The sequence below is a fragment of the Ambystoma mexicanum genome, chromosome 5p (genome assembly GCF_040938575.1).
Source record: "Ambystoma mexicanum isolate Mex_15411 chromosome 5p, UKY_AmexF1_1, whole genome shotgun sequence".
NCBI lineage: Eukaryota > Metazoa > Chordata > Amphibia > Caudata > Ambystomatidae > Ambystoma > Ambystoma mexicanum.
In genome coordinates, this window is record NC_090930.1 from 307,489,697 (window position 1) to 307,502,433 (window position 12,737).

The following is a 12,737-nucleotide window of genomic DNA, read 5'->3' on the forward strand; positions in this document are numbered from 1 at the left end:
TTAGCCTCAAACATGTTTTTTTCGGTATAGCTGAAATGCGAACACCATGGCATTATTAATTTGGTGAGGTTCAAATCACTCATTAATAAGCATGTCTAATGTTTTCCTTTAAGAACTAAGATTCACAGAGCACTTATCCTAATTATTTACTTTGACCGCAAGTATAAGAGATCCTGCATATCTCCTAAGAGTTTTCGAACCAAATAGCCTTTGAGAAGGGGGCTTCTCATCAACCCATCATCTAAGCACCTAGCACAAATCATGATTTTCCAATATTATCTTTCCTTTCCGCCCACTGACATGAATTATTGTGTATGAAAACTATTAGGATAAACACATTTCTCAAATATATTAAAACGGACGTGTCACTGAACGTGAACTATAATTTTGTGATCCGATGTTCCATGGGCTGCCAACTTTGTGCTTTCTTACTTACCATTTCGGACCTATTAAGTAAAAGGAGGGAAACCGAGAAGATATGAATTAGTTAAAAATTATGAGCGCCATGACTTGATTTGTTATTTTAATATATCTAAAGGACTCTAGCATTAGCTGGACAGAGGGTAAGTAAAGAATACAACATTTTAAAATGCGTATTTAATATCATGAAACATGTGTGCTTGTTTTTTAGTGAGGCATTAAATATCTGAATTAAAATAATATTTACAGAGTTAACAATGAACGTTTTTAGGAAACTAGATTTGTACACTTATACACTTCATTTTTACATTATCCAACACCACTGTGGACATTTTACTTACTGTACCCAATTAACTGATAACCTGTACAATAATATACAAGAAACATGCACAAAGCTATTATTCCCCGGACTGGCCTAAAAATTCTAATAATCATTTTTACCATCACCCATTTTCAATGTATGCACTGCTTATTAGGACGCATGAACTACGTGCTATGAATGCAAATAAAGACAACAAACAAAAACTAAACTAACATGAAAGAAAAAAACAATTCAAAGGAAAATTCTAAACAATGGTGAAAGGAACTCATTTTCCTGCCAAAATAATTCTAACAGATAAAATAACATGAGACACAATAATTTGTACAAAAATGTACTGCCAACATCATATTTTACACTCTTCTTGAATCCAACATATAGCCACATTTGCTTATATAAATAAGTTATAAGAATATACTACATGTAATCAATGTGAATAACAAAGACAATAGAATACTTTGGCTTAATAACGCCAGGCACCATTAATAGAAAAATCCATTCACAATATTGACACAATGTAGTAATGAAATGAACAGAAATAAAAGCTTAATAACAAAAGGTATTTTTTGTTTCATGACCAATGTTTCGCTTACATACAGATAATCTTGGAACTGAAAGTGATATATGTTTATGGTTTGAAAACTTTTTTTAATCGTCTATCAGATATAATTATTTTGTGGATTAATGCATATGACACTTAAACCAATATAGTGCAAGAAACACTATGTAGACAAAAGGTTGTTCATGGTGTCTTAAAATACGCTCCCACATTGCTTAGTTGAGGAAAAGCTCCTTGTAAGGCGAGTAACTGTTTTGCAGGATTAGAAAGAAGGTATTCATATTGGAAAGTCCTGAACGTCAAATGACAGTTTGCACCACAAACTACCCTGTAAGGTGTTCCATAGTCCGCCTCCTTCACATGTTTAGGTTTTATCTAGTGAAAAGCTTTTAGCTACCCAAAATATAACCCAAAAAATTAATTGTCATGCCATGTAATAGGTGGACGGTGGGATTTAACTACTAGTGATGGTTTGCCAGTTGCATTTAACTACTAGTAATGAGCACATGCATTTAGTCCAGTTGACTAAACACAACAATTAGAATGGGTTCATCCTTTTATTAAATAAATAAATATTTAGAATTAGAATAAAAAAAGGTCTAAGAAAATCAAAAATGCTCTTTCGTTGGAAACAGAACAATGTTGTCAATTGTAGTATGTTGAACTCGTTTTATTTGAATGCCTTCCTACCCATGACAATATTCTGTAAAGAAAATAAAGAAAAAAATGTAGCAATTCAATAATAGCCTACCATTTGTCTGGCTCTAATTGCAAAGACTAAATGCTTAGAATCAATATTTGATCTTAATCAACTGTTTTGCTAGCTTGTATTATTTTCTCAAGCTTTGTAGTTAAATAGTGTGCAAATTGTTTATGGAAGTGGTATACTGACCCTTTGACCTTTTTCCTTTGGGTTGCCAATGGTAAAATTATAAAATGTCTAAAGGAGACTGTAGTTCAAAGATATAAAATAAAATGTGTTCTGAAGAAAAAATATACATTAAAATGCTACATGCCATTATTTGTCTTCAATCATCATCAGACCCTAACAAGTTATATTTCCAGTGATAAGAAAGTTCAACTTTCCTAGTTCGCAAATAGCAAGCTGCAAGGCACAGTCATTAAGAAAGAAAGAAAGAAAAAGAGCTCCTTGGTTAACATCATTCTTGAGAACACGAATTCCAAATGTTCAAAATTCACCTAATCCAAATACTTTACTATATGGAGTCTGAATTCCAGGTTATCAATATAAAACTTTATAAGGGTTTGGCAACATATTTTCCTGTTGACCTTAAAATGGTGTTTGCATAGTAGGCAATATCTGTGATGGGGATGAGGGTGAGGTAGAAGAATTTGAAATCTTCAATGAATTTGTGATCTGCAAATCATCAAGTCTCTTCACATAGTCATCTCGTAAAGCCAAAAGCTCCATGTAACGCTGCTCTAAGGGATTTGGTTGCTGATGGGAAAAAAAAAAACATGAGTACATAATACTGAAAAATTCAAGTATAGCAATGACAGCATGTAGTCAGGTACACTTTTCTCGGAATGTCCCCCGACATTTAATTTTTGAAAAACAACAATTAAAATTCAAGCAACGCAGCCACAAAGTGTTTGAATTAACAGTTTATGCTGTTGCACTGTATGATGATTGGTACAATGGTTGAAATATTTATTTGGTGAATGCATACATTACAATAAAAACACATTGGGCCTCTTTACAAGTACAGTGGTGCCGTAATAAAGGTGGTAACAGAGTGGTAATTCCATTACTGCACCACCATACTACAAGTTCAGCAGTGAAGTGGAGGATTTAGCTCCAGCTTTTTGCTGGAGTTACATTTCCTGCAATACTGCTGAAAATCTGCAAAATTAAAGGAACTAACACCAGCAGTAATTCTGCCGATTGAGTCCCATGGACTCTCATAAATGGGGACAGACTTTGCCTACCACCACTTGTAATCCGGCGGATTTACCGCCAGACAATGTGGCGATAACAGTAATTCCTTTTGGAGGTATTCTGGCAGATTTGTAATGAGGCCCATTGTAATCAGTTCTCTCAACCAGAACTTGTGAAGGGTGCTTAATACAAATGGCACAAAAAACGGCACACAATCTCAGTTTTCCGTTGTCTACCTACGTGCTGCAAATAGCAAGGCGCTAAGGCCAAAAATTGGGCTGTGAAGTCTTTCAGCAAGATGTTTGCTCTCTGAATACCTTATCATTCAGAATACATTTTACAAGGGAAAACAACAAATAAATAAATAAATAAGTCTTCAGCATTTGCCCCAGGCCAAATGAAGTGCACAGAATAAAAACTGGACCCAACCGTTACAAAGCAAAAGAGACAAGAAAGTAAGGCAGCTTGCAGTAGCATACATGGGAGGGATGAGGATTGGACCAGGGAGGGCCACCCATGCTTGCCCCCCATAAAAATGGCACAACAAATAGGGGGAAAATGCTGCTGTGCATTGGGGTCTAGCGAACTGTACCAGATCTGACTTGCCAGGTGATAAACAGTGGAAGAAAGGAAGTGGCATTCAGAAATGCAGCATCACTACTTGATATAAATTAATTGTTGTTGTGGTTCGAATGATGAAGTGGATGGCATAAAGGCAATAGGGAAGTCAATAAAAGGCCAGTAGGCTTGCCACTTTATCTTAATTTGTTGAATCAGAGTTTGAGAATGAGCGCTAGGTAGGACACTTGTAGCACTATTTCTATTTAGACTGGCATGGTTGGCCAATGATCCAAACAAATCCAACATTTGTATCTGCTCTGCTGCCTGTTACTTTTCGTCTACCTTTTTGAGCATAGAGAAAATATATGGGAAACATGTTAAATGGTGGCATTTTGTGCATGGCAGAGGAGGAGCGACCAGTGCTCTAATATGTGCTTGCTTTTACCTATTGTTCGTTGACCCAATTCAAAGAGTAAAAATCTCTCTACATCAACTGGCACAGAAAGGGAACAAGTAATGGGATTGATGCCACCTGAGGATATCCTCTAAAACACCATTTGTCAGTACAATATCAATTTAATAGTGGGCACCACTCAAATGCACAAAAGCATTCATTAGGATTATAATAATAATTCTGCAGATCTGCACCAGAATCCCTCTTGCAGACTGAGGGAAAACTCAAAATTCACCAACCATTACTTCCTGGATACCTGGGGAGGACAGGTGTCGGTTATGGTAATCTGATGCTCCAGTTTTTCCGGGTGCAGGTGGGGATTTCTCACTGTTCTTCCTCCTCCTCCGGGTTCTGTACTACTTCTATCTACAATTAGGAATTTATTGGGCGGGGTGCTATATTAGAAGAACACACCATTTACTGCTCTGTAATGTTCTTTATGATGGATCAGTCCTTCCTCCGAGAGATCCATCACCCTCCAAATTTGTCCCTCACATGGATAGCTTGTACACCTCTGTGTACAGGTTCTGCATTTCCCTAGCTGCCGAGTTCAGAGGACAAAGGATGACATCACATCTGGGTTGAAGGGTGCCAAAAATACTGATTTAGAGTTGCAGTGTCTCCCCTTTTGGCTGAAGACATTTCAGAAGTCAGACTGGCTCTGCAGAACATATACAAGAAATGAGAACATTACCGAAAGGCAAGTAATTTGTTCAGTCAGATGAATAGTGCAGTGCATGCATTCAGGAATGCTACAAACGGACAGGCAAGCAACTGACGAACAACCTAGATGACTTCTAACACCCATAAATGGTTTGGTCCAGATAATCTGGAGAAGCACATGGATAATTAAGCACACAATAATTAACCATGAGCCAAAGCAGCAAACTGAGGTACAAATTCTTTTATAGCTAATGTATCATTAGCTAAATATATGAGATTGGCAATTTAGTGTTCTGTGCATAGCGTAAGCGCTCAGATGAGAATCAATGTTAAAGAATCTCTGTTACAGTTAAATTGCTCACCCTTCTCTGGGGAGAATGTTAGTAGCAAATATGTACATAGCATGTGAACCCAAAGCACATTCATATGCTCCAAAATTAAACAGTTACTTGACATGCCAGTATTTTCGCTTCTTGCTTTTTTATGGATTCACATGCTCCACACCTAACCACCCTACAGGGTGGTACAGTTGGAGAAAATACTTCAGGGGTATTTCAAGATCTGTGTTGTATTGCTAAAGGGAGGGGTTTTTTTATACATCCAATGGTGGAAAGAAGATGTCTGGTCTAGCCACAGAGGGGCATGAAGTATACCTAATATCAAGTAGGTTTGACAAGAAAACCCTGTAAATGCCTGCTTTTAGCATGGGAAAACGACTTGTAAAATTCCAGACCAAACACTAGATGGAGGAATATGCATAGCATCTGACTCTTAACAGATCCAAGTACCAGAAAGGCTATGTTTTGTATTAGATGTTTACTGAAGTATGGAGCCAGTTATTTTTTTTTACAATTTACAATATTTTCAACTACAGAGTTTAGGATACCAATTTATCAGGGCAGAAAATGAACTGAAGATGGTGTCGACTTTCATGAGCATTGCGAGAGTACATACAAGTTAAAGGGACCCTGTTGTGATTCACACATGCTGATAAATAGTACATTAGTTTGAAACAATGTGGAAAACTCCAAACTAAACACTGGAAAACTATGCACAGCATGGGAGTCAAACAGATAGAAGTAACCTTTTTCATATATTGCTTCATCAACTTGATTGGATTATTCCTACATTTTATTAACATCAAAGCAAGAATGTTGACCATATCTTTCTATAAATCATCTTTGCTTTGCTGTGACCTTTGTCATATTAATTCACATAGAACAAGACACAACATCGACCTTAACATGCTGCATCAAACTGCCTTTAACCTGAAAGAGGCATGGATTACTCAGAGTCTTAAAAAAAGATACCCTTGATCCTCTTCAGCCCAAGCATTACCACCCTACCACCAATGTCCTTTTTTTACTTAAGGTTATGGATCGGATGGCGTATCTCCAGCTGCAGAGATTTTAGGGCCGCGCCAATCTGGCTACCGTGCCCGACATGGGACCGAGACTACAATGCTCGATTTGAAGTCCAACCTGGCGGCCATTATCGATCGTGGTCATCCAGCACTTCTCATGTTACTCAATCTTTCGGATGCGTTTGATTTGGTCGACCACAAGTTGCTGACATCTAGGCTGCAATCCCTGATGGGCTGTACTAATCTGTCCATACAATGGTTGGTCCCCTTATTGGGTCCACGTATTGCTCGAGGTGCAATTCACAACGCCTCCTCTTGTCCCACTCTTCTCACACGGTGTCCCACAGGGTTCTTCACTGTCGCCTACCCTCTTCAATATTTACGTTCTCCCTCTTCTCCTGCTGCTTGATGACCTGGGTGTCCGGTATGCTAACTACGCCGATGACACCCAAGTCATCCTTGAACTCTCTGGCATTTATGCCCAGGATTCTCAGGCCATCAATACGACCATTCACTCTTGGATGGCGGCGAACTCTATGGCCCTCCACATGGACAGGACCGAGATTCATATCACTGCTTCAAACCACATGCTCAAAACCTTTCACCGGAATATGCCTCCTTCTCAATCTCCAATGTCGTCATTCCCGTGGCCAAGAGCGTTAAAACACTTGGCATTACACTCAATGCTAAGCTCACCATGAGGCCACACGTAGCCAAGTCCCGTGCCTCTTGTGGTTGGATCAAGAAGCAGCTGGGCTACTTGCGCCCGTTTCTTTCCATCAAAAACATGTCTAGCCTAGCCTCTGCCCTTATCAACTATAGGCTAGATTACAGTAATAGCCTGCTGGTGGGCTCTGCTCAATCCAATCTGGCCGCCGTTCAGGTCGCACAAAATGGTGCAGTCAGAGCAGTGCCAGGCATCACAGATGGCATTCCATCACTGAAGCCATACAAAACCTGCACTGGCTTAAGGTTAACCACTGTGTTTCCTTTATCTTGACACTCATCTTTAAGTGCTTGACCTTTGCAGCGCCCAGCTATCTTTCTGACCGCATTTAGCGGTATGTGCCCATGCAATCCCTTGTCACTTGAGCAAGCTAAACTCAGTCAACCCACGTTTCGCCTGGCCAAATTTGGGAAGACAATTTTTGATATCCTGGCTCCCAAGATCTAGTGCTTGTTCTGTTCACTGACTCTGTACCACTGTCTGGTTTTGTGTTTATTGTGCGTCTTTTTTTGTGCGCCTTGAAAATAAACCTCATACTCTACTGTAATAAGAGCTGACTATTTTTCTACCACATTAACTCAATATGTCACTATCAGAAACTGGAAGGGATCCTTTAAAAGCCATGACTTTATGACCAATGCTTATCCTTTTGTCCATTCACTCTCCCTTCCTTGTTGCGAGGCAGCTCCTGTAGCAGGCCAGGCTGGAAAACTGCTCTAAAGATGCTTCAGCTGCTATAGAATTTTGGGCTCTCCAGTGTGCGAGCCTTTCTTCACGCATTCATGTACATCATTCAACTATATTGCTGGCTCGAGGTTGCCCGTTTTTCTGCTTAACAGTCGGGTCAGGGCAATGGCCTTTGCCTCTTTTCGAATTCGTTGATCAGGTTGTATTTATCTTATTTTCTATATTTAAGTGCCAATTGTACAAAGCCCTTTCTATTGACTGAAACGGTTGTCTCACCAGCACATTTTGCCACTGTTTTAGCCCCAATTTATCTCCAGTGCACGCTGAAAAACGTTTGAGATGTTTTCCAGTTGGCCACTAGGTTGCTCAATGCCATTCAATGGGGGCTGGGGGGCAAATAGTCTACATGCTTTATCCACAACACACATACGCACAATGTGAGGAGGAGGGTGTAACTGGCATCTTTTCAAGCACATAGGCTTACAAGAACCTGAGGTTGTGCGCTCATCTGGTGTACCTGCAATTGATTGAGGGGATCAACAGGATCAAACCCTTGGTTCCCAATCAGCTATTAGGTTCTCAATCTGCTCCACCAATGTTATTTTGTCATTGTCATGAAATGTTTTCTGTGCCGTAGGACTAGACGGATGAGCAGTGGATAAACCACATACTCAACCCTCACAGTTGTACAAAACAAGACTGATCCCAATCATAAAGGTGAAACAGGAACATTTCAGAGAAATAGCTCCTTCACAGTTTGTGGTAGCATGGGCCAAGGGAAGGATATACTCTCAAGAGTGGTGTGAATGTTTAACAGTAGCAACACAAATAGCAAAGTACAAAATTCCAAAATAAAGAAATGTCCAATCAAGGTATTATAAAAAATATATATACTTTAAACACCATATGAAAAATAACTAAATGGAAAACACTAAAACACATCCATGTGGAAAGAGCACAGAAAGACAGAAAATGCAGCACTCTTGCTAATGAAACAGGGGTAAAGGCAATCAAAATCCACAATGTTCCTTAAAAGGATCAGTTCTGCAAAGAAAGGGTTTAAAGGTGACTTAACCAGTATCTAGGGCCCAAAGACGTACCAGGGGTCATGTAGCAGTCAATAATAAATTACGCTGTTCGACAGCATTGAAGCAGGCTCTGGCGCCATGCAAGCGTTTCATATCAGGCTTCAATGTAGCATTCAAGATGTTCCAGGCAGGGAGCAGGTGTTGAGCTAAAGTTTGCGGAGGTTCAACGTGGCAGGCAAAGAAGTGCAAACGGGTCGTCTCGACAGCGAAGGGGCTGGCCACTGGATGTGCAGTTCTGGTAGAGCAGTTCAATGCGGTGCTCGAGAGTCGCTGTTCAATGAGGCCACAAGAATTGGTTCTGCCGTCGATGCAGATCGGCAACAAAGAGTCTGGAGTTTCAAAAAGGCAGTTTTAATGCTGTGGTTGCAGCGATGAACCTTTAGTTTGAGCTGGGGCAATGACACGCTTGGCTTGGGCAGTGCGACAGTGAACTGGTTCAGATGTGTGGCACAGCAGCTTGAAGGTCAAGTGAGTGTCAAAGGCAGCTCCGGAGGGTGCTGTTGGTTCGACTATATAAAACGGGCTTGAATTACAGCTCGAAGCGGTTTTACAGAGAAAACACTGGGATCCAGACTATCTTGGCTTTCATTTTGCTGTGGATCCCAATCCAGAGGCTCATGTACAAGATGGGTCATTGTTTCAGTTGTACCAAACATAGGGGAGGCTATCACACACCTGCAGGAGTGTTTTACCTCCAGCAAGGTCTTAGACACTGGTGTATCTGGCAGAGGGGCAGGTCCTGCTCAATGTTCCCTGGGGATGGTTAGGGGGCAGACCTTGCCTTTGCTTTGGATACCCAGTCTTCACCTCATTGGCCGAGGGCTTTCGAAAGTCAACTCATTCAATAAACTCTCCATTAAGTGTTTGTCCAAAAGTGAATAAAAGAAGAAGTGAGACGGTTTCTTTTTTCAAAATCAAATAGTATTTGTTTTTTTTGTCAATAGCGAAACAGGTGTTAAAATTGTTTACAGCGTACTATGCAACACATTTTAATACCACATAAGCCCTCTCATCCCCACCCTCCCCCAGCAGCACGCTACAAATAAAACCACAGTAACAGAACTAGAAATGCTCTTTTCAATACCCTTGCCTCTCACTTAATCTCAAAAATCCAGGACAGCCTGTCCATCCTCTCCACCCCTGCCCTTCCTCTCCGTCTGTGCTTGCTGACCCTCTTTCAGCTACCCGCCCCCAACCCTCCTTGTTCTTTCCTCTTTTCTCCCCTGATGAGGTCGCTAGACAAGTGCGATCTATGAAAGCCTCATGAAAACAGGTTCATCCCTGTTCCTCCAAAACCATCAAGGACCACATTGACACCCTCGCTCCGGCCCTTGCTGATTTTTTAACCACTCCTTTGCCTCAGGATCCTTCCCCTCCCCTCTGAAGCACTCCCTTGTGCATCCACTTCTCAAGAAACCCACAGCTGATCCTTCTTGTCCGGCTAACTATCGCCCAATTTCCATTACTCCCTTTCTGGGAAAACCTTCATTCCAATTCTGTTGGCTGTCTCCATGACCACCAGTCTGGCTTCACAGCTGCCAGAAGCACAGAAACTGCTCTCCTGAACATCCGTGAAGATCTGCTCTCCAAAACATTCCCTCTGTCCTCAGCCTACTTGATCTCTCTTCTGTCTTCGACACGGTCAACCATACCATCCTGGTCAACTGTCTCCCTGATAACCTAGGTATCACTGATAAGGCTCTGGCCTGGCTGACCTCTTTCCTCTCTGATCAACCCTCCCAGGTCCAACTTGGGTCCTTCCTATCATCTATCTTCCTCTCTACCTATGATGTTCCCCAGTGGTCTAACCTTTTGCCCTGGCTTTTCAACCAATACCTGGCAACTCTCGCCCACTGCATTGCCATTTTCTGCTCAAATTTCCAGTGCTAGGCTGACGACAACTAATTTTCAGGCTGCCCTCGGCCACCTCCTCTTCCTCTCTTATCTCCGACTGCCTAACTCATTCAGGATTGGTTTGCCGCCAATGATCTTTGTCTGAATGCCAGCAAGGCAGAGATCCTCCTCATCGGCACACCTTCACCATCCTTTCTCCTCACTCTCTGGCCGGACTCCCTTGGCCCTCCTCCTAACCCCACCTGCGAGGCTAAGAACCACAGGGTCATCTTTGACTCCACACTTTCCTTCTCCGCCCGCATCTCTGATGTCTCTAGAAAGTCAAACATCCTACTGCACCTCTTCAGAGGTACTCTGCCTTTCCTCTCATTCCCCCAGAAGCTCACTGTCTCCCAAGCTCTGGTTCTCTCTAGGTTGGACTATTGTAACAGCCTCTTTCTAAATCTACTTGCCTCTACTATCTGCTCTTTGCAACTAATCCAGAACAGAACTGAGTGTCTTGTCCATGACCTCAATCCCTGGGATGATTGCATCTCTCCAGCTCTGAAATCTCTCCATTGGCTACCAGTGGATGCAAGGATTAAATTCAAAGCCCTCTGCATTGTCGGGGGGGCACTCGAGAGCCCGAGCAAGATGGCTGTGGGCTGCTGAGGCTATGCTGGAAACTTTCCGCCGACTTTCTCCTGATAATGACCCGAATATAATGCTCCGGCCGGCGTAATACGAAGGTGACATACCTCAGAGACCATTGATGCAAGAATTATTCGCAGGAACCCTCTACTCTATGATACATACCTGTCTGCGCGGTGAGGGTTTCAAGGGCCTAGCCCTGCCGATACAGCAATGTCCAATCACATCCGACATCATGGACGTAATGAGCCGCGCTCAGTAATCGCATCCGAAATCATGGAAAAAATGAGCCCTGCATGCATGCAGGCCAACGGAACTCTAGGAGAGGCCGCTTGGATAGGTGAGGAGGGGAGGACACCCATGGCTGCAAAAGGCCACAGAAACTAACTACGGGCTACGATCAGGCACCACTGAAGGGCCCAGGACTGAACGCCAGTGAGGGACGTTTTCCAGAGCTGGCCGGAGACGCCTGCAGTCACAGACACCAGCATACGGTCTGGTGGAATCGCTGTTGCCCTGAGTGGCTCCCTGGTACCGGCACTACCCAGACCCTCCTTCCTAGCCGCTCTGAGATGGGGTCTGCAGTGGCACCATCCACAGTACCCACCTCCCACGGATCTGCAATGGAGGGGAGACCGCCTCCAATCTACAACATGGGAGCCCGCTGGGGCCGCCCTCTGGAACACTCGGATACCGGAGCCCACACGCAAGGCACCATCATCAGGTCAGTCGAGATTAGGCTACGGCGGTGCCTCCCCCGCCCTAGTTCTGTACATGGGGAACTAACACTGCTTGCCTGGGGGCGACAGGAGGAGGAGCAGGCCCCATAAGCACATTCTAACACTGCTTCCCTGGGGGCGACAGGAGGAGGAGCAGGCCCCATAAGCACATTCTAAGTGAATAAACACAACGGTTAGCCCTACTGTCCTGTATCCATATAACATGTGGGGACCCCAACCAAGCTGGGGAGAGGTGTGGGCACATTTTATGGTGGCACCCTAGGATGGGGTAACTCCAAATGCCCCACAAGGATCATAATGCCTGAACTCTGAGGATAGGGACCACGCCACGAGTCTAGGCCAGCACAATTGTAAAGCTCCGGTCTTATCAGTTGGAACTGGGATATATCTGCACACATTGCAAACACCGCTCACCGGCCACCCGCATCCCCTTACTGACTCGCTGCGGTCAACTATTGTCGCCCTATAGAATGGCAATCCGACGACATAAAGCCCTCTTGCATTGTGTCCCATGACCAAGCCTCAGTTGTGACAGGAGAGCAGACATAGGGCACCCCAAGGACAATCTACACAAGTGATTCTAGTGCTATAATACTGGCGCATCCTGTCACCTCTCTACATAGAGTGCTTATTCTGTCAAGCTCCATTAGCAACGCCGCCCTGCCACGCAACTCTACACGCCGCAATGCAAAGATGGACGTCCCAACACAACTCCAGGCCATACTGGCAGAGATGAAGATTATTGGCCAATGAACCCAAGAGACTAATACAA

The 12,737-nt window shown here is 43.0% G+C and overlaps 1 protein-coding gene across 2 annotated transcripts in view; it reads right to left on the minus strand.

Annotated features, from left to right (window-relative positions):
* Positions 1 to 506: 506 nt before the first annotated feature.
* Positions 507 to 12,737, minus strand: part of MTM1 (myotubularin 1) — a 1,347,122-nt gene continuing 1,334,891 nt past the window's right edge. For both annotated transcript variants that reach the window (XM_069612751.1, XM_069612752.1), the window contains one exon: positions 507 to 2,757. In XM_069612751.1, coding sequence (XP_069468852.1) covers positions 2,590 to 2,757 — 168 coding nt within the window. In that variant the 3' untranslated portion in view covers positions 507 to 2,589. The remainder of the gene's footprint in view (positions 2,758 to 12,737) is intronic.